Source organism: Balaenoptera acutorostrata, chromosome 10, assembly GCF_949987535.1.
Source record: "Balaenoptera acutorostrata chromosome 10, mBalAcu1.1, whole genome shotgun sequence".
In the NCBI taxonomy this organism is placed as follows: domain Eukaryota; kingdom Metazoa; phylum Chordata; class Mammalia; order Artiodactyla; family Balaenopteridae; genus Balaenoptera; species Balaenoptera acutorostrata.
In genome coordinates this window covers 53,708,296-53,730,726 of record NC_080073.1, presented here as the reverse complement: position 1 = coordinate 53,730,726, position 22,431 = coordinate 53,708,296, and the positions used below count along the sequence as shown (strand labels likewise).

Below are 22,431 nucleotides of genomic sequence, written 5' to 3'. Positions count from 1 at the left end.
TGGGCTCCAGTAGTTGTGGCGCACGGGCTTAGTTGCTCTGCAGCATGTGGGATCTTCCTGGATCAGGGCTCGAACCCGTGTCCCCTGCATTGGCAGGTGGATTCTTAACCACTGCGCCACCAGGGAAGCCCCGTAATGTACTCTTAATAGACTACAATTTAGTGTAAACATAGCTTTTATAGCCCTGGGAAACAAATTCGTGTGACTTGCTTTACTGCAATATTCGCTTTATTGTAGTGGTCTGGAACCAAACCCACAATATCTCTGAGGTCTGCCTGTATCATTTTATAGGCAGTGAGTACCTTATAATAACAAAATAATCCTAATTCCTCCCTCTTTTCCCTTGTATCATAACTGTCACTCATTTCACTTTTATATGAGCATACATAATAGAATACATTGTTGGTATTATTATTTTCAACAGACTTATCTGTTAGATCAATTACGAATAAGAAAAATAAAAGTTTTTAATTTACCTTTACTTCATCTTTGATGCTCTTCCTTTCTTCATGTAGATCTAAGATCCTGATCTATGTTATTTTCCTTCTTGTTAAAGAACTTTTAGCATTTATTGTAAGGCAAATCTGTCAACAAATTCCCTCAATTTTTGTTTGTCTGAGAAAGTCTTTATTTCTCCTTTAACTTTGAAGGATAATTTCACAGGGCACAAAATTCTAGATTGGTGGTTTTTTTCTCTCAGTACTTTAAATATTTCACTCTGTTCTTGTCTTGCTTGTATGATTTCTGAGTAGAAGTCATGTAATCCTTATCCTTGTCGTTCTATAGGCAAGGTATCTTTTGCTCTGGCTTCTTTCAGGATTTTTTTCTTTATCTTTGGCATTCTGTAGTTTGAAAAAGGTATGCCTGGTTGTGGTTGGTTATTTTGGCATTTGTTGCTTAGTGTTTGAGCTTTCTGGATCTGTAGTTTGATGGCTGACTTTACTGGGAGAAATTATCAATCATTCTCATTTCAAATATTCTGTTCCTTTTTCGCCTCTCCTTCTGGTATTTCTATTACATGTATATTACACCTTTTGTTGTTGTTCCACAGTCCTTGGATATTCTGTTTTATTTTTTTTCTGGTCTTTGTTCTTTTCAGTCTTGGAGGTTTCTATTGATGTAGCCTCTAATCAGAGATGCTTTCCTCAGCTGTGGCCAGTCTATTCATAAACTCAGCATAGGCATCCTTCATTTCATCTGTAGCCTCTTTTTTTGTTTTGTTTTTTGTTTTGTTTTGTTTTGTTTTTGGTTCTTAGGATTTCCAGCTCTCTGCTTACATTGCCCATTTATTCTTGCATGCTATCTCCTTTATCCATTGGAACTCCTAGCATATTAATCATAGTTTTAAATTCCTGGTCTGATACTTTCAGAATCCTTGCCATATCTGGTTCTGATGCTTCCTCTGTCTCTTTAAATTGTGTTTTTTGGCCTTTTGGTATGCCTTGCAATATTTTCTTCATAGCCAGACATGATACACTTGGTAAAAGGAATTGCTGTGAATAAGCCTTTAGTAATCAGGAGGTAAGATATAGTCCTATGATTAGGTCTAAGTCTTTTAGTAAGTTGGACTGTGAACTTTACAAATTTGTTTTTTTTTTTTCTCTCCCCACTTAGGTGGGAAAGGATGGCTAGAGCTGACTGGAGTTATGTATTTCCCTTCCCCAGGTCAGTTAGGCTCTGATAACACCCCAGCAGGTCAGGCTCTGGTTAATAGTTTCTTCTGAGGACAGGCCTTGTTAAGAACAGAATGCCTTTGCATTTTTCAAAACGTTTCCTGTTCCCCTCCCTGTGCCAGAAGCAACAAGGGGGTTTTGTTTTTCCATATATTTATTGTGAGAACCTGGTTAAGATCCTCAAGGCAAATCCAGCGTAATTGTGGGGACCACCATATGACTGAGTCCACCCTGGAGTTTTTAAGTCTCCACACTGAGACTTAGGTTTCCCTACCCACCTCCCTGCCCCCAGTTATTTGCAGTATTGATTCCTGCATGTGTGTCTCTCCATTGTTGAGAGCAGCAGTTTGTCCTGTGTCTTTCCCTCACTCACAGATCCAGGAAGAGTTGTTGATATTTCAGTCTGTTCAGCTTTTTACTTGTTAGGACTGAGTGGTGACGTCCAATTCCTTACGTGTAGAACCAGAAACCAGAAGTCTATTTATTGCTAAGCTATCTAAACTTAATGTTTTTCCTGCAAGGAAAAGGATGCTCCTTAGTACTAGCTTCAAGTTAAACCTTGCATATACTTAATTGTTTTCTTCTTTATTATTTTAGCCTATGTTCATACTTTTTCAATGTTGGAAATTGCTCCAAATTTTTACATATGAATACTCTTACATATTTTTAGGTAGCTAGGTGAATGGTAGCATTATTTTTCTCTTTTATATTTTACATCTTTTAAAGCTCCTTAGCTTGTGGATATTTTTGCTTTGGCAAGGAATTTCAGAGGAGAATTGTTGCCGTCAATCAACATAGACAGTTGCTTGATCTTGAGTTTAAGAGAGAAGAAAGAAAAGCACCCATGGTGATGAAGATGATGACAAGCAGCAGGGTGCTGCTGATGCTGCTGTATTCACCAAAAAATGTTTAAAAACAACTGAGAAAAAACCTTAAAATTTGGAACATCCTTTTGAGGTCTTTTAACTAATAGAATTTAAATTACATATTAAGTATATATCTTGACAATACATATGAATGGATGGAGCTTGACAGTATAATGCCAAATGGAAAAATAAGTTGAGGTAGAATACATACAGTAATTTTAAATAGTACAAACCATATTGTGTACTGTTTGTTTATACCTATTTATAATGAAAGTATAAAAATATGGCATTTATCCACATATATACCAACTTTATGATAGTGGTTACTCCTGAGTATGGGTGGGTGATATTGAGGAAGAAAGTATGAAGGGCGGTTCAACACTGTCAGTAAAAAAAAAAAAAATTTTTTTTAAATAAAATCATCCAAAGCAAATATATGATGTATTTGCATTTGGAAGTCTGGATGGCTATTATTCTCTACTCTTCCATATGTTTGAAACATTTGGTAATAAATTTTTAAAATAATATGTTCTGTATGTTGAAAATTTAGAAACAGAAAACTAATTTAAAGAAGCCATCACCCAGGTGTTACTACATTTGCATTTTGTCATATTTTTAAAATTTTGTATGCTTTTATGAAATGCAAAAGTGGTATTGTTTATATAGTTTTTTTATTCTTTATATTCTTTTAACATAGCATGAGTCTGAATCATTGCAGGAGTGCCTTAACTGGCATGTTAATTACCTTTCAACATATTTTAAAATTTCACTTTAAGAAATTGAGCCAAATTCATATAACATAAATTCACTGTTTCAACCGTTTTAAAATGTACAGTTCAGTGGTTTTTAGTATCCTCTGTGTACCTACAGAACATTTTATCACCCCCTAAAGAAACCTTGTACCTCCCAATTCTGCCTTTCCTCCATTAATTTAATTTCTGTTTGAAGACTTACCTATTCTGGACATTTCATGTAAATAAAACCCACATTAAAAAATGTGACCTTTTATGTATGGCTTCATTCCCTTAGCATAATCATTCATATTTTTGACATGTATCAGTACTTCCTTTTTATGGCTGAATAATCCATTGTATGGATAATACCACATTTTTTAAATCCACCATTAGTTGATGACATTGACTATTATGAATAATGCTGCTAATGACATTTGTGTACAAGTTTTTATGTGGACATGTATTTTCATTTCTCTTCCATATATACCTAAGGGTGGAATTATTGGTTGGCATTATAACTTTGTGATTAACTTTTTGGGGAACTGCCAGACTGTTTCCCACAGTGGTTTCCCCATTTTACATTTCCACTGGCAATGTATGAGGGTTTTAATTTCTCCTAATCCTCGCCAATACTTGTTTTTTTTCTAGTTTTTTTGTTTTACTTGCCTGTTGGTATGAAGTGGTATCTCGTGGTTGTTGCTTTTGTTTTTTTGTGTGTTTTTTAAATTGTGATAAAATACATGTAACATAAAATTTACCATCTTAACTATTTGTTAAGTGTAGAGTCCAGTGGGGTTAAATAGATCATAATGTTGTGCAATCACCACCACCATCCATCGCCACAGTTTTTCATCTTGTAAAACTTGAAACTATATCCATTAAACAATAACCTGCCATTTTAACTTTCCCCAGCCCCTGACAGCCACCATTCTACTTTCTGTCTCTGTGATTTTGACAGCTCTCCTAAGTATTTCATGTAAGTGGAATCATACAGTTTTTGTCTTTTTGTGACTGGCTTATTTCACTTAGAGTAATGTCCTCAAGGTTCCTCAGGGTTCATCCATGCTGTGGCATATGTCAGAATTTCCTTCCTTTTTTAAGGCTGAAATAATGTTCCATTGTATTTATATACCACCTTTTGTTTACCCATTCATTTGTTGATGGACACTTTGGTTGCTTCCATGCTTTAGCTATTATGAGTATGTTGCTATGAACATAGGTATACAGATATCTCTTAAAGACCTTGCTTTCAATTCTTTGGGGTATATACCCAGAAGTGAAATTGCCAGATCATGTGGCAATTCTATTTTCAATTTTTTGAGGAACACCATATTGTTTTCTGTAGCAGCTGTAATATTTTACATTCCTATTAGCAGTACACAAGGGTTCTAATTTCTTCACATCCACATCAACACTTGTTTGTTTGTTTTGGATAGTAAGCCGTCTTAACAGGTGTGAGGTGATAGTTCATTGTAGTTTTGATTTGCATTTCTCTAGTGATCAGTGAGGTTGAGCATCTTTTCATGTGGTTAATGGCCATTTGTATATCTTTGAAGAAATGTTTACTCAAGTCCCTTGCCCAGTTTTGAATTGGATTTTTTGGTTTTTGGTTGATGAGTTTTAGGAGTTCTCAATATATTCTCAATAGTAATCCTTTGTAAGATACATGATTTGCAAATGTTTTCTCCCATTCTGTGGATTGCCTTTTTCACTCTGTTAATATTGTCTTTGAGTCACAAAATTTTTAATTTTTCATGAAGTCCAATTTGTCTATTTTTTCTTTTATTGCTGTGCCTTTGGTGTCATATCCAAGAGATCATTGCCAAATCTAATGGCATGAAGCTTTTGCCCTGTGTTTTCTTCTAAGAGTTTTATAGTTTTAGGTCTAACATTTCGGTGTATTTGAGTTAGTTTTTGTATATGCTGTTAGGTAAGGGTCCAACTTCATTATTTTGCACATTGATATCTAGTTTCCCCAGCACTGTTTGCTGAAGGGACTGTCCTTTCCCCATTGAGAGGACTTGGCACCCTTATTGAAAATCATTTGACCATATATGCAAAGGTTTATTTCTGGGTTCTTTATTTTGTTCCATTGGTCTGTATGTATTATATGTATGTCTTTATGCCAGCACCACACTGTTTGATTACTTTAGCTTTGTAGTAAGTTTTAAAATCAAGAAATGTTTGTCCTCTCTCTTCGTTGTTCTTTTCGGGATTCTTTTGGCTATTAGTGGTCCCTTGAGATTCCATATGAATTTTAGGGTGGGTTTTTTACTTCTGCAAAGAAAAAAAAATTATTGGATTTTGATATGGATTGCATTGACTCTGTAGATCACTTTGGGTAGTATTGTCATCCTCCAGTCTATGAATGACCATGGGATGTTTCCATTTATTTATGTTTTCTTTAAACAGTGTTTTATAGTTTTCATCATACAAGTCTTTTACTTCATTAGTTAACTTGTATTTTATTCTTTTTGATGCTATTGGAAATTTTTTTGTAATTTCCTTTTTGCATTGTTCATTGTTAGAGTATAGAAATGCAACTGATTTTTGTGTGTTGACTTTCTATCTTGCTATTTTGCTGAGTTCATTTATTAGCTCTAACAGTTTTTTGTGTATGTGGAATCTAGAGCTTTCTCCCTATGAGATCATATCTGTGAACAGGGGTGATGTTACATCTTCCTTTCCAATTTGGATACCTTTTATTTGTTTTTCTTGCCTAATTGCTCTGGCTAGAGCTTCAAGTACTATGTTGAATAGAGGTGGTGAAAGTAGGCATCCTTGTCTTGTTCCTGATCATAGAGGAAAAACTTCAGTCTTTCACCATTGAATATGTTTGCTGTGGGTTTTTCATATATGGCTTTTGTTATATATTAACATGTAATACATGTTATTAAGTATGTAATATATTTTATGCTATATACTAGTATATAGTATTTTGTATATTAATGTTATTTGTACATTTTTTATACATGATATCTCTCAGTTGGATGAAGGTATTCCTCTAATTGGACTCCTCAGGGAAGGCCCATGAGTATCATATTCCTCAAGTCCTCACATGTTTAAATCTGTTTTTTTATTGTGTCATATATGAGAGTTTGGCTAGATGGAAAGGTCTAGGTCATTTGTTCTTTACTTGAATTTCTTGGAATTGTTGTACTATGATCATTTTGCTTTGTTATTGTCAAGAACCTAATTTTATGTGTTTCATAACAAACATGATCTTTTTTTCCTGAAGTAATAATTAGTTTTTTCTCTATAGCATTGAAGTCTAATAAATTTCCTAGGATATGTCCCAAAGTTGACACTTCTGGTAATGGTGACCCCTTTCAACATGTATATTGATAATTTTTATTTCTGGAAAGTTGTCTTTGATTATAGTTTCAAATATTAGTTTGTTTCACTGTTTTGTTTTTCTTGGATCTTCTTCCTGTTTGTTTGAATTCCAGTTCTATCACTTGGGGTTGTTTAAACCTCCCGAATATCTATTTCATCAACTATAAAATGGAAGTAATAATAGTACCTACCTCATATGGTTTAAATAAGTTAATGCATGTAAAGGTATAGAACATTGTAGGAACACAGAAAGTGATGAGTACATGTTTGTTATTACTTCTATTGTTACTGTCACCAAAAACAGAGCTAGTGCAGACAGAATAGTACTTAGAATAATACTTATTACCATATTGCCTCCTATAGTTGTGGGGTTTTGGGGTTTTTTTTAACTTTCCTCCTGTGCCTTTGTAATCAATCCTCTCCTTAACCCGTATTACTTGCAACCACAGATCTGATTTCTGTCTGTATGTCTCTGGGAGTTTCTTTTCCAGAATGCCATGTTATAGAAGCAGATAGTATGGGGTGGTCCTTTGTGTCTGACTTACTTCATGTAGCATAATACTTCTGAGAGTCATCTATGTTGTTGCATGTTTTAGTAGTTTGTTACATTTTATTGCTGAGTAGTATTCTGTTGTATGGATGTGCTATAATTTATTTTGTTTTCCAGCTTTTGATAATTATGAATAAAGAGGCTATAAATATTTGCATACAGTTCTTCATATGGAATAAATTAGTATTTCTCTTGAATAAATGCCTAGGTGTGGGATTGCTGGTTTGTAAAATAACTACATGTTTAATTTGATAAAAAGCTGCCAAGTGGTTTTTGCAAGTGAGTATCATTTTGCATTCCCTTCATCAGAGTATGAAGAGTTGCATTTATTTTGTTTGCATCACCAGTACATAGTTTGTTCAGATGTAACAGTTTTGTAGTGGTATCCCGTGGTTTTAACTTGCTTTTCCCCAATGACTAATATTATCTTTTCATGTACTTATTTCCCATTCCTTTTCTTCTTTGGTGAAATGTCTGTTCATATCTTTTGCCTATGTTTTGGTTGGGCTGTTTGGCTTTTTATTACTGAGTTGTAAGAGTTCTTTATATATTCTGGAAATAAGTCCTTTATCAGATTGATGTGTGTTTTGCAAACATTTTCTCCCAGTGTGTGGCTTGTCTTTATTTTTTTAACATATCTTTCTAAGTAGAAATTTTTAATTTTGATCAAGTCCACTTTATCATTTTCTCTTTTATGGATCTTGCTTTTGGTGTGTCATCTAAGAAATCTTAGCCTACCCCAAAGTTACAAACATTTTCTCATGTTTTTACTTCTAGAAACTCAATAGTTTTAGGTTTTACATTAAGATCTGTTATCTGTTTCAAGTTGATTATGGTCTGTGGTGCAAGAAAAGGGCTGAGGTTCTCTTTGGGGAGGATATTGATATCCCATCATTCGAACATCATTGTTGAAAAGACTCTCCTTTCTCCACTGAATTACTCACTTTGATAGCCTTGTCAGAATAGGTTGACTGTATACATGTCAGTCTATTTTGGGATTCTTCTGTTTTATTGAGATCTCTATATATCTATCCTACACCGTGTTGTCTTGAAATCAGGTAGCGTGAGTGATTTAACTTTGTTCCTCTTTTTCATAATTATTTTGGCTGTTCCTAGTCCTTTGCTTCATATAAATTTTAAATTGGCTTATCAACATCTACCCAAATGAGTTGAGATTTCTACTTTTATTGGGAGTACATTAAATCTATAGATAGTTTGGGGAGAATTGTTATCTTAATATGAAGTCTTCTGATACATGTACATGGTTATCTCTTTTCATTATTTTATTTCTCAGTTTTGGCTTTAATTTTTCTAGATTATAAATTAGTCATTTGAGATCATCTCTTCTAATATAAGCACTTAAAGGTGTAAGTTTCCCCCTAAGTGCTGTTTTCGCTGCACTGCACAGACTTTTTTTGAGAAATAGTATTTGCATACCATAAAATTTACCCTTTTAAAGTATACAATTCAGTGGCTTTTAGTTTATGAATAAAGTTATAACACAAATTCCAAGGTTGTAATTTTCTCACTTTTAAATTTTTCAATATTTTAATATACTCCCTCCCCATTCACGTTTTAGAATAGGACCCACCTTGTTATTTGACCCTGTCCAAAGGTAAACCTTGTCGAAGTTGGCATGGTTTGGGGGAGGAGATTGGAGTGTATTTTGTCACACATGTGCACTGTAACATTGAATTCAAAGCAGTGTTTCATAGTCTGTTAGAAGTCTCATACAGCTCTAAGTGCTGTAAAACTAAGAGTGTTTTCTCTTTTCTTCCTCTCTCCCTCCCTTCCTTTTTTTTTGTTTTGTTTTTGTTTGTTTTACAATTTCCCCAAAGATTGGACGTCACTTGTAGTTTGTTTTAATGTACTAACAGAAATAGAAGCCCATTTTGAAAGTGAAGAATTCCTTGAAATAAGCTCTATAGAAAGCATACTGTTAAATTTGAACATGGAGATAACTCTTTTAATACAGAATTACCTATAATGTTTAATACAGAATTACCTATAATGGGACTTACATCTATCATTTCTTACTCAATTCATCTTAAAGATGACCCTTTGCTCTTGGCATAAGTATTTAGAGCTTATGTTTCTAAAATTTTAAATTCTGTTTTCTGAAGGTGCTAATAATACATTTTGATTTTTCAAATGAGCACGTAAACTCTTTGATTAATTTTTTTAAGACAATAGAGATATGTCAACTTTTTGAACCTTCATTTATTGCACGTTGTCTTTCCAGTTCAGAGTAATTGAGAATTTTACTGACATATCATTAGGCCTTCTAGAAATTTTAAGAATATAAATTTATTGAAGATATGATTGTGGTATCTGAAAATTTCTAGATAATGATAAGTTTTCAAAAATGGATGCTCATAATTATATGTGAGATATAGATGATCACATTCAGATGAAGAAAAACTACAGATTAAGGTGTTATGTCTAAGCAAACCTACCATATAAGAATGTAGACTTACTGAACAAATTTATTCTTTAGTTAAAAATCTTAATTTGTTGATATTAATCATTTTGAGATAGAAAATATAACAAATGGAAAAATAGAAGTTCCTTTTAAGATGATTCTTTTTACTAAAAACTATATAACTAAAAAAAAAAAAAAAATCAAAGCTATTCCTAAAATGTATGACTACTGTCCAGTGTTATAAATGTGATATATATTAAGTGGATCCAAGTATCTGTATAACCTCATTACTCTTTTTAAAAAATAATCTTTGCTTTTTGTAATACAGGTCTACTAAACATTTAACCTTTTTTCATTCAGCAGGAACATTTATAAACTTTATTATATCAGTTGCTTGTTTGTTTTTTAGGTAAAATCTGTAAAAACTGGGTCAGTTTTTTGGACGATGTGCTGCTGCTTGTCATATTTCTATATGGTAAGATTTCATGTTACAAACTACATGAGGGCAAACAAGTCTTTGGCAGCTGGATCAGTGCCTCCTCTTCATCATTCCCTTCTCAGCCAGGGCTACTTCTCCACTTCGTTTCTCCTGCAGTCTTTAAGATCTTTTGTTTAATGTATTCTCTGTACTTACTACCACTCTCTTTCCTACTCCCACCTTCAGGGCCTGGTATGGACTTTTACTTTAGTGGGGAGGGCTAGTACTCAACCCCTCAAATGTAATACTTGCAGCAAGTGAAACAAAAACTTTTCTTTCAAATGTACAACTTTTCCTAAATAATGGTCACATTCTCTAGGTTAACCTGTAAACTACTTAACATAATTTTTTTCAACAGATTACTTAAGATTGGGGTTCAGTATTACCTCTTTAATCTCCTGCCGTTCTTTTCCACACCACAGCCTATATAGTAGTCTTATGCTGAAAATTAATGATAATCTTAAGTAACTTTTTTTTGTTTCTTAAACAAATGTCATGGAATTTGTGCTTCCATATTATCCATGCCCGTTTTAAAGTGGTTAAAGGTTAGGACACATTCTGTGCAGTTGTACTCAATAATAGCAAACCCATTCTCTTTCAAGTTTAGACTGAAATTTTGGAAATAACCAGAAGTCCTTCAGTTAGAACTGGAACTCAACCAGAGTAATGTTGTCTTTGGTGAAAAATAGCATATGACTGTAGCAGTAAACTGGTGTTCTTATGTGAATTGTAAACTGAAGGCCATTTCTTTTAAATTGTTTTTATATATTTTAGACAAGGGCAGCATTGTTAGAACATGTATGTTAACATATAGTCTCCTAAGGTGACTGTTGGTACAAATGGTTCTTTTAAGCTTTTAGTTATTAGAGAACATGCAAGAACTTTGATCTTGACAGACCTTATTGCCTATTACTGAATGTACTTAATAAATTCTGTTGGTTTGGAATAAACATAATCTTTAGAATCTTTATTGATTTAGACCAGAACATAACATACTCAATTGTCTGGTAAATAGAATTATTCTAATTTTGTGCTACAGGCTAAACATTAAACTGGGATCTTGATTTGTATCCATTGGTAGGAAGAAATTTATACCCAAGGTATAGCACCTTTTGTCTTGAGGATCACAAAGCACATCCAGATCATCTGAGTATTCCTTTTAGTTGTTGACTAATGCTAACATCCATTTTTCTTATTCTTAGTGAAGTTTCTTGCAACGTATTTATCATCAAAAATGGAGGGAGTAAAAGGGTTTTTTTTCTTTTAAAAATTTATGATCTATATTCTAAAAGTCTATCTCCATGACAGTCTTTTTATTGCCAATTCACAAATTATATTGTTCTCAGTGTTCTTATAAGTTTAATTTAATTTGACCATTTCTCCAGTGAATATATAAAAGTGTATTGGATTTATGGTATTGTGTTGTTACTTATCAATAAAAATAAAGAAAAATAGGTTATTTGTAGGTTACAAATCCATTTTTAAGCATCTCAGAATTGCTAAAAATCCTAGTGTTTATATTTGCTTATTATATGTTTAGATTGTCATGACATGTCATCACAAAACTTATCTATTTTTAAAAGCAAGTATATAAATTATTTAACTTAGCATTTCTTTACTCATAGGTCTCTGCTTGGGGTGGTTATGTGTTTATTATCAACCTTATTCCACTGCATGTATTTGTGTTGTTACTAATGCAGAGATACAGCAAAAGAGTCTACATAGGTAAGTGATTTGACTTCTGATAGCTGTCAACTTCTAAGAGGTGTTTCATATACGTTCTTTTCATTGAACAGACATTTCTGTTAGGTTAGTATTATTCATGAGGAGGTAAAAATAATTTTAGATTTATTTTGCTTTTTGTATTAATAAGGAGGGTCAGGCATTTTTACTAAGTGTGTTGTTATCAACTTTCCCTTAATGAGTTTTTGTCGAAATCAGTCTAGATTTAATATTTGTCAACCTTTTATTTTAATTCAGGGGAATGGGCATTTCTATCATTCACATATACATATTGTTCAAATTCAGCTTACTCACTGTAAGAGATTAAGGATCCTTAACAGTTTAATAAACTTTTGAAAGCTCTTTCTGTATAATATACAATGGACTGTCTTAGTCCATTCTAGCTGCTATAACAAAATACCAGAGACTGAGTAGTTTATAAACAATAGAAATTTATTTCTCAGTTTTGGAGGCCACAAAATCCAAAATCAAGGCACCAGAATGCTCACATTCTTTTTTTTTTTTTTTTTTTTTTTAAGTGTATTTCTTCTTTTTAATTTTTATTTATTTATTTATTTATTTATTTTATTTTTGGCTGTGCTGGGTCTTTGGTTCGTGCGAGGGCTTTCTCCAGTTGCGGCAAGTGGGGGCCACTCTTCATCGCGGTGCGGGGACCGCTCTTCATCGCGGTGCGCGGGCCTTTCACCATCGCGGCCCCTCCCGTCGCGGGGCACAGGCTCCAGAAGCGCAGGCTCAGCAGCCGTGGCTCACGGGCCCAGCCGCTCCGCGGCATGTGGGATCCTCCCAGACCAGGGCTCGAACCCGTGTCTCCTGCATTAGCAGGCAGATTCTCAACCACTGCGCCACCAGGGAAGCCCCTGCTCACATTCTTGTGAGGGCTGTTCTCCTGTTCCACAGCTGGTACCTTCTTTGTCCCCACCTGATAGAAGGAATGAGCAAGCTCTCTGGGGCCTCTTTTAAAAGGGTACTGCTTCCTTGGAGCCCTCATTACCTAATCACCTCCCAAAGGCTACCTCCTAATACCATTTCCGTGGGCATTAGGTTTTCAGCATTGAATTCTGGGGAGAAACAAACATCGAACCCTAATAGAGACTGAGTATTTTCTCTACACAATTTTAATTTGCTCTACAGGTTTTAAAACATACCTTTTGAATAAGATGCTTAGTAATAGATGATGTCTCAAATCTTAGAGCGCATTTTCTGTGAGAGAGACAGAACTTCTTTGGGTTGAATTAATCACAGAGAAGTTATGATCTGAAACCAGTGTCTTAGTAAAATAATATAATTCCATTATAATAATGTTGGAAAACAGTAACAAAAAGATATAAATCTTATTTACTTGATTAAAAAACAGTAGTTTGGCAGTTTCTCAAAAATTTAATCATAGAGTTACCATGTGACCCACAATTCTACTCCTAGGTATATACCTAAGAGAATTGAAAATATATATTTACTTTGTAACTGCTTAGGATGTATCTCTATGAACTGTGTACTATATGCTTCTGTTATAGTCCTTACAATATTTTATTGTCTTATTTTCTGTAACAATTTTCCGTGGATTCTTTGGGCTTAAGGTATATTAAAAGGGAGACTGCGATTCTGGGACTTCCCTGGTGACGCAGTGGTTAAGAATTCGCCTGCCAATGCAGGGGACATGGGTTCGATCCCTGGTCCGGGAAGATCCTATGTGCCACGGAGCAACTAAGCCAGTGGGCCACAACTAAAAAATAAAATATATATTTACACGAAAACTTGTACTGTAACATTCATAGCAGCATTGATTATTCGTGATAGCCAAAAAGTGAAGACAAACCAATGTCCATCAACTGATGAATGGATAAAGTGTGGTACATCCATGCAATGGGATATTATTTGGCAATGAAAAGGAATAAAGTACTGATAACATGCTACATCATGAGCCTTGAAAACATTGTGCTAACTAAAATAAGCCAGGCACAAAAGGCCATATACTGTAGGATTCTTTTTGTATGAAGTGTTCAGTGCAGGCAAATCCATAAAGACAGCAAGCAGATTAGAGACAGGAAGTTGATTTAGTGGTTGCCAGGGGTCTGGGGAGTAGAGGAGCGACTGCTAATGGGTAGGGGGTTTCTTTTGGGGGTGAGCAAATGTTCTGGAATTAGATAGTGGTGATAGTTACACAGCTTTATGAATATAATAAAAACCACTCAATGGTACATTTTAAAAGGATAGGTTTTTTTTTTTTTAGTACAAATTATATCAATTTTAAAAAGTTAGAGTATATTAATTATATTTACCATTTCAGCATACTTTATAACAATCACCACTGAAATAGTACATCTGTATGTATCAAGTTCTTCTTATATAGCACAAACTGTCCTAATTTCTTCACATGTATTTAACTCATTTAGTCTTCATAACCACACTGTGAGGATAGTTACTATTACTATCCTCATTTTACAGATGAGGAAACAAGAGAAGACATAATTTGCTCAAAATCATGTAGCTAGTAATGGAGCTGAAGCCTGAACTTAGATATTTTGGCTCCATAGCCCGTAATGCAAAAAAATCACTGTAACTGTGTGCCTGCCATATAAATAAATACCTTACTGGGGAAATATATCAACCTATGATAAATCTCTTTACCCTGAAAACACTGTAAACAATAATTGGAATCCAGAAAAGAAGATGACAGATTAAACAATAACTCTCGGCTTTTTGTTTTGGAACTATACACGGAAAAACATTTTAAGTTAAATGGTTATGGGGAGGAACTAAGAAGTTCTTTGTTTAATTTAAAAAATTGGGGTCCTGAAAATGTAATGGTCAGGAGAACAGAGTTAGGGAGAAGATTGAAGGGGATAGACTTTTGCGAAATGCCCCTGAATCAGGAAGAGGAAGAACTAAAGGAAGAGTTAGAAGTAGCCAGATAAATACATTGTTAAGGAGGTCAAATGGGAGTATTTTCTACATAAAAGTTTAAAGCATGAACAGTGACCAAGTCCTCTTAAGTGTTAGCAGTAAGATCAGGTAGGATGAGAGTTGAGAAAAGACCTTGTATTTGATGGATAGGATTTCTCTGGTCACTTTACAAAAGCATACAGTTAACACTGCTTTGGTTGGCTCTTGAGAATATAAGAATATTAGAAGAGCTTTTCAGAGGGAAGAAAAAATAAAATGGTTTAGGGATGTTATGGATGTGTATGAAGTTAGATTAGCAAAGTCTTAGATAATTTCATGGTGTTCAAATTCTCCACCCCACACTCCTTGTTTATATTTAGCTCTAGAAGTTACCAAGGAACATCATCTTATACTTTCAAATTATATTTCTTTGTTTTTTTTCTGCTGTACTATCCGTGATTTCATTTTAGGTATCAGTACGAAGTATATTTGCTATTTTTAAAAGTTGTGATTGTCTCTCCACTCAGGTGTTTTGAACAAGTTGCTTCTTGCTGCTTTTACAAATAGAGCTTATAAAATAATAGTTTACAAGACTCATTCTCTACATAGTTTGCAATGAACAGCATCCTGGAAAAAGAAAAATTATTTTTCTCATTATGTATATCTGTTAAGTTAGTCATTGTATTTCTCTTTGCTGGTCGAGAAGAATCCGTGGAGGGTTTTTTTTATTTTTAGTTTTTGGGGGGCGGTGGGGGGCAATCTTGTGAGCTTTAATTGCATATAAGTTTCTTACCATTTTTCACCCTGCTTATTTACCAGCATTCACAGTAGTCAAGTAATCAAGCAGTAATAAAGTATCTTTATTAGTCAAAAGCTTCAACAGTCTTACAAGCCTTTAATCATATTTGTTAATAATAAAGCAAAATTGGTTGAATTTTAAAGTATTTCCTCACTATGTTTCTTTTGGTTAGTACTATTTTGGTTGAGAGAGACAGGGGATGGCAAAGGAATATTTTGCTAGACCTTTCCATCATCACCCAGGAGATAAAACAACTCAGAAATGGTAAGGTGATTTAATGGTGGATCAAAGTTAACAGGAATATAATATTCACAAAACCTTTTCTAACTTTAAGTAAAAGGAAGTATAGCAGTACTTTAAACGCATGAAGGGTACTGTCAACATAAGTTGTTTAAGCAGGTACTTGAAGGTTAGTTTGGGGAACAGCAGGAGCTTCTTGAAAACTTGACATTCTTTTGGAACTCGAATCAGGCCTTTCAGTGCCTTTTATTTTATAGAACAATTCATTTGTACACCTTAAGTCAAGGACAGTGGTTTGTTTCTTCTCTGTATCAATCTGGTCCCACCCCATACCCTTGGATTAAAAAAAAAAAAAGTACTTAAAATTTTTTATTTATTTATTTATTTATTTATGTTTGGTTGCGTTGGGTCTTCGTTGCTGTGCACAGGCTTTCTGTAGTTGCGTCGAGCGGGGGCTACTCTTCATTGCGGTGTGTGGGCCTCTCATTGCAGTGGCTTCTCTTGTGGAGCACGGGCTCTAGGTGTGCTGTCTTCAGTAGTTGTGGCGTGCGGGCTCAGTAGTTGTGGCTGGCAGGCTCTTAGAGCACAGGCTCAGTAGTTGTGGCACACAGGCTTAGTTGCTCCGCAGCATGTGGGATCTTTCCAGACCAGGGTTCAAACCCATGCCCTCTGCATTGGCAGGCGGATTCTTAACCTCTGCGCCACCAGGGAAGTCCCAAAACAAATAAAGTACTTTAAGAGTGAAAAGATGTTTAGGTTCTGTTTCAGAAGATTACTATTTGTCCCAAACCAAAGAGATTTTCTTTGGTTAAAAATAACCAAACAGGGCTTCCCTGGTGGCGCAGTGGTTGAGAATCTGCCTGCTAATGCAGGGGACACGGGTTCGAGCCCTGGTCTGGGAAGATCCCACATGCCACGGAGCAGCTGGGCCCGTGAGCCACAATTGCTGAGCCTGCGCGTCTGGAGCCTGTGCCCCGCGACGGGAGGGGCCGCGATAGAGAAAGGCCCGCGCACCGCGATGAAGAGCGGTCCCCGCACCGCGATGAAGAGTGGCCCCCGCTTGCCGCAACTGGAGAAAGCCCTCGCACGAACCGAAGACCCAACACAGCCAAAAATAAATAAATAAATAAATAAATAAATAAGAAAATCCTTTAAAAAAAAAAAAAAAAAAAAAAAAAATAACCAAACAGAATAACAGACTTTGTATGTATCTTCCTAATGGTAATTTGGGGGGAATTCTGACACACTGGAAGTGTGGTCTGCAGTAGTGAAGGCCAGTAACTGTACTTCCACAGGATGGCAGTGTGATGAACATTGTCGTGATGTAATAAATGATTTACTACATTATTGGTCTTGTGCGTTTTCTTAGAGCTTACTACTTTGATGGAAAGCTTTATTCGTCTGGTTTAAAGGGTAAGAAAAGTAGGTTAAGATGGATGGATAGAAGGTTGTGATAGATGTAGATAGTAGTTTGGTCAAATTTCATAAAGAGTCCGGAGGAAGAATTGGTGGAGAATGATTGCCATGTGTTTGTGTTGTTGAGGTCTTTTGAGAACATTAGAGAATGGTACAGGTGTTGTCAACTGCCTCTTCAATGCCCATGTCAAGAAGAGGAGCTCTCTCCCTCTAAGTTTTTATAGAGCCAGGGTTTTTTCCACTAATGTCACATGTACTTGCTTCATTGTATTGTGGTTATTTGTGTACATCTCTGATTTCCCCAATTAGATATCTAACTCTTAGAGGATAGGATTGATCTTAATAAGATTTTGTATTTTTAGAAAGTCTTGACCATGATAGACATAAACTTAATATTTGAATGAATTAATTAAAGAGATAATTTTTAAACACACTGTTTGATGCTCTGGTATAAAGAATGGAGAAAAACTTGTTTTCATTTTGCAGTGGAGATTGTGTTTATTTTTAAGAATTGAAAGTTACTTCACTATTTCTTAATACTCAAGTATATCTAATTCTTATTTTCATTGTTTTAAAACATGGGTTTGTAAATGGGATTTAAATTGAGGTATGGAGATGTATATCTAATTTTACAGGTTCAAGAAGAAGGGCAGTATTAAAAGCAAGATGAGCTTGTGACATTTTATATTACTTGGCAGGCGATCCTGAATTTAATAGTGTTAAAAAAACAAAATTCAACTGAGTAAATTTTAAGTATTTAATTGGCTTTATGAATGATTCATAAGTTGAGCGGCATCACATCTAGCCAAGTAGAAAGGAGCTCCAAAGAGCCTCAGAAAGGGAAAGATTTTCATAGGCAAGACAAGGAAATTCACAAACAGAAATGCCTTTCAGGCTTAGGTAACCTACCTATTGGGGAGGGAAGGGTCTGTGTGTCAGATTACCTCATCTTTCTTTGGTGATGGGGGTTTAGAAAGAATTACCTCATTGGTGCTGACCAAAAAATTCCACACTGACCAGTTAGGATTGCATTCCTGGGGAAGGTTGTGACTGCAATTAAGGTTATGAATTAAGTTTTGATTTTAGCCCAGGTGACTCCATTTGGGGCCTGTCATTTCTTTAACAATGGAAATATTGGTGTGTTAAAGAGTGCTGTGAAGTAGAACATATATCCCCCTATGTAAACATCTCAGTATCAGTGATCCAATAAAGATAAAAATAGGGAAGACATGAATCCAGTTCTCTGAAAAGGAAATGGTTATCTTTGGATTATTGCATATAGCACATTTATCAGCTTTGTATCATTGGTGCATGTAAGTAGGTATAAATGAGGTTAATTTGGATAGAGGAATATTTATAGGAAAAATATTGTTTAGATAGAACTTGTCTGTTTCTGTTAGTTCAGATTTATTTGACATTAATATATATTTACAAAGTAATGTTTACAAATTTAAGTCCCACCTGGCCTTTTTTATGTTTGCCGAGATTGAATTTCTTTTTCTTGAACTCATCTCCATCTTTTTATTAACTTGAACTCTAGTGCACCTACTTCTTTTTTTTTTTTTAATTTATTTTATTTATTTCTTTTTGGCTGCGTTGGGTCTCTGTTGCTGTGCGCGGGTGCTCTTTAGTTGCGGCGAGCGGGGGCTACTCTTTGTTGCAATGTGCGGGCTTCTCATTGCGGTGGCTTCTCTTGTTGTGGAGCATGGGCTCTAGGCGTGTGGGCTTCAGTAGTTGTGGCTCACAGACTCTAGAGTACAGGCTCAGTAGTTGCGGCGCACGGGCTTAGTTGCTCCGCGGCATGTGGGATCTTCCTGGACCAGGGCTCGAACCCGTATCTCCTGCACTGGCAGGCGGATTCTTAACCACTGTGCCACCAGGGAAGCCCTAGTGCACCTACTTTTTTATAAAATGTTTTCTTCTTCACTAATGACAATAAATACCTCTGTGAAGTTGCATAAAACTGCTGAAATGAGAATATTACCAGGTTTAGTCTGCTCTTTTTGGATATGCCTGGAAATGAACTTGAGCAAATCCCTGAGAGGAAACTTCATTGATAGTTTCCAGGCAAGTGATCGCTGAAATGTTTATATTACCAAGCACAGTATAGTCCCATTTGAAAAGACAGTATGATGTGTGTACGCATCATGTATATGTGTGCCGACCATGCCTTCTAGTGATTATTTCTGGAAAATGTGGCTTAAAGGGAAGTAAATGGGCTAGAGACTTTCACTTTTTACTGTGTTTTTTTTTTTCTAAACAATACATTACCTTTACAATTAAGAACAAACCAAACAAACAAAAAAGAACAAACCAGTAATCCATGGAAACAGATGCAGATTTGTGTTTGCCTTGCCCTGGGATAGAGGGGATGGGGTGAGTATGAGGTTTTCTTTTGGGATGATGAAAATGTTTTGAGACTAGAGCGGTTTGGTGGTTGTACAACATTGAGAATATACTAAATGCCCCTGAATTGTTCACTTCAAAATGATTATATGTGAATTTGACCTCAGTTTTTTTTTAAAAGACTTTACTTTTTTGTTCAGTGTGTGCCATTTGTCATATCTAATCCAAATTCTGTGGCAGTGTTATATAATATTCAGTGTTCATTTGTGTTTATAAGAAAGAGAAATCCAGCCTCAGGATGTAAGTAGACTTAACTGTAATTAATACACATCAATGACATAAGGTTTTCTCAGGCTTGGCCTTTCTAATTGTGCCTTTTTTTTTTTTTTTTTAATTTTTGGCTGCGTTGGGTCTTCATTGCTGCGCGCGAGCTTTCTCTAGTTGCGGTGAGCGGGGGCTACTCTTTGTTGTGGTGTGCAGGCTTGTGATTGTGGTGGCTTCTCTTGTCGTGGAGCACAGGCTCTAGGCACGCAGGCTTCAGTAGTTGTGGCACACGGACTCAGTAGTTGTGGCTCGCGGGCTCTAGAGCACAGGTTCAGTAGTTGTAGCTCACGGCCTTAGTTGATCCATGGCATGTGGGATCTTCCCAGACCAGGGCTTGAACCCGTATCCCCTGCATTGGCAGGCAGATTCTTAACCACTGTGCCACCAGGGAAGTCCCTCTAATTGTGCTCTGTGTGTTCAATATTTCTCCAGGGTTTAATTTCTCAGCTCTAGGTGTCTAAAAGGCCTGTTGATCATAGAATCTTAGCTTATTATTATTGGGGCGGAGGAGGGGAGGGATCTACAAATCTTGTCCAAACTCCTCATTCTGTTGCGAGGAAACAAACTTTTGTTTTTAAGTAGTAGCTCAAGGTTACACAATGACCTTGTTCCTATTTTTTTTTTCTAATTCTGCCTCTGTGACTCTTCGTCTGGGTGTCTACACAGACTGATTTGTTAAAGAAACATACTGTTATTAGATAACCCATCAACCAAATTGGTTGACAGTTCAAATATATGTGACATAGAAATTCTTATTTATATTTACTTAACTCTTATTGCATTTGTGTTCAACTGTCTTATTGAGGGTAATTGTATTCCAACACTAATATGTCTGGAAAGTACATTGTTGGATGGGTTACTTCTGCAGCGTCCTCTAGACAACTGGTTCTCTATTAGCTTGAGGTCATCAGAAACTTTATACATTGGTCCTTCCTATTACATTTACTTAAGCTTCTTATCCTTTTTCTAACACTGTAGTCATCTCTCATCAGACAGCTTGGAAGACAACTTAACATTTGAACCATTAACACATAATTTACCTTCTATAAATGGGTTTCTTTTAAAAGCAAATAAGCATTCTTTTTTTTTTTTAATAGTTCTTTAAGTTAGTTGTAGGGTATTTTTATTTATTTATTTTATTTATTTTTTTGTCGGTGTTGCGTCTTCGTTTCTGTGCGAGGGCTTTCTCTAGTTGTGGCAAGCGGGGGCCACTCTTCATCGCGATGCGCGGGCCTCTCACTGTCGCGGCCTCTCTTGTTGCGGAGCACAGGCTCCAGACGCGTAGGCTCAGTAGTTATGGCTCACGGGCCCAGTTGCTCCACGGCATGTGGGATCTTCCCAGACCAGGGCTTGAACCCGTGTCCCCTGCATTGGCAGGCAGACTCTCAACTACTGCGCCACCAGGGAAGCCCCAAATAAGCATTCTTTCTCAGCTGAGTTGAGTGAAGGGAAGCATATGCTGTGCTGTACAATGTGTAGCATACAGATATGCCTGCTGTAACAGTTCTCTTGCAGTCTTTTTTTTCTAATAGAGTACTTTATTTGCCAACAGCTAAATATTGACTATACTTCATAAAGTATGTGAATAAGCTTTATAAATGGAATAATCTTCACATTAACTTATTTTACATGAGTTTTAACTTCATTTCTAAATAATTTTTAATTACAGTGATTCCAAATACTTTCGCTGTAATCAGCTTGTCTGGTAGTGATCTGTGAACACCTAAATGCAAAAATAAGTCTGTTATACAAATTGTAGCCCCTCCCCAATTTACCTATACACTTAGGTTGATATAAGCCAAGAATACTATATAGTATATTCAGTGCCAAGAGCAAATAAGTTTCCTTTATTAGATCCTAATAAATTCAGTAACTAGTCTGTTTTATGGCTTGACTTCTGTGTTCTTTTGTTCTTTAATCACAGAAAACTTAGCGGATGGACGTAAGATTTTTTTTTTTAACTGGTTAAGTACTGTACAAAAGTGTTAGGAGACTATAAATAGGGTGTGAATACTTAAAAGCTTTTGAGACAATAGCAGCTATTCATATATGATGATAAGTATTCATTTGGTCATGCATACTTTGGGTTAATGCCAATAGGAATGGTGTTTACTTATATATTACATAGCTTCTTGGGTTATGTCATTGATTATTAATGATAGATTGAAAAAAAACTTGATTCCATTTTCAGGAGAGTAAAACAGCACCAGTCTCCTTAAAATAATATTTTTTAAAATGGCAGAAAGAATTTCACGATTTATAATGTATGATTAACCATCAAATATGTATCAAATAGAATAGTCACTTCAGTATTCTATTCTTAAAATAAGTTCAGTTAAAACTTTGCTAAAAATATATGAGTTGCGTATATATTTCTGTTTGAAGTACTATTGGTAGTAGTAAATTATCCTTGTTTCCTATTTTGTCTTTATAGCATATAGCACTTTCTATATTGTGGGCTTAATATTATCCATGCAGATACCCTTTGTGGGATTCCAGCCAATCAGAACAAGTGAACACATGGCAGCTGCAGGTATGAAAAATATTTATTTTCTTTCTTCTAAAGAATCTGTGAAGGTATGCCTGGCCAATCTTCAGTGGAATGAAGGGTTCTTTTGGGGTTT

At 35.4% G+C, this 22,431-nt stretch overlaps 1 protein-coding gene across 1 annotated transcript in view; it reads left to right on the top strand.

Annotated features, from left to right (window-relative positions):
• STT3B (STT3 oligosaccharyltransferase complex catalytic subunit B) overlaps positions 1-22,431 on the top strand; it is a 110,304-nt gene that overhangs the window by 68,381 nt on the left and 19,492 nt on the right. The window contains exons 4-6 of the mRNA XM_057554690.1: positions 9,991-10,056; positions 11,685-11,784; positions 22,242-22,340. Coding sequence (XP_057410673.1) covers positions 9,991-10,056; positions 11,685-11,784; positions 22,242-22,340 — 265 coding nt within the window. The remainder of the gene's footprint in view (positions 1-9,990; positions 10,057-11,684; positions 11,785-22,241; positions 22,341-22,431) is intronic.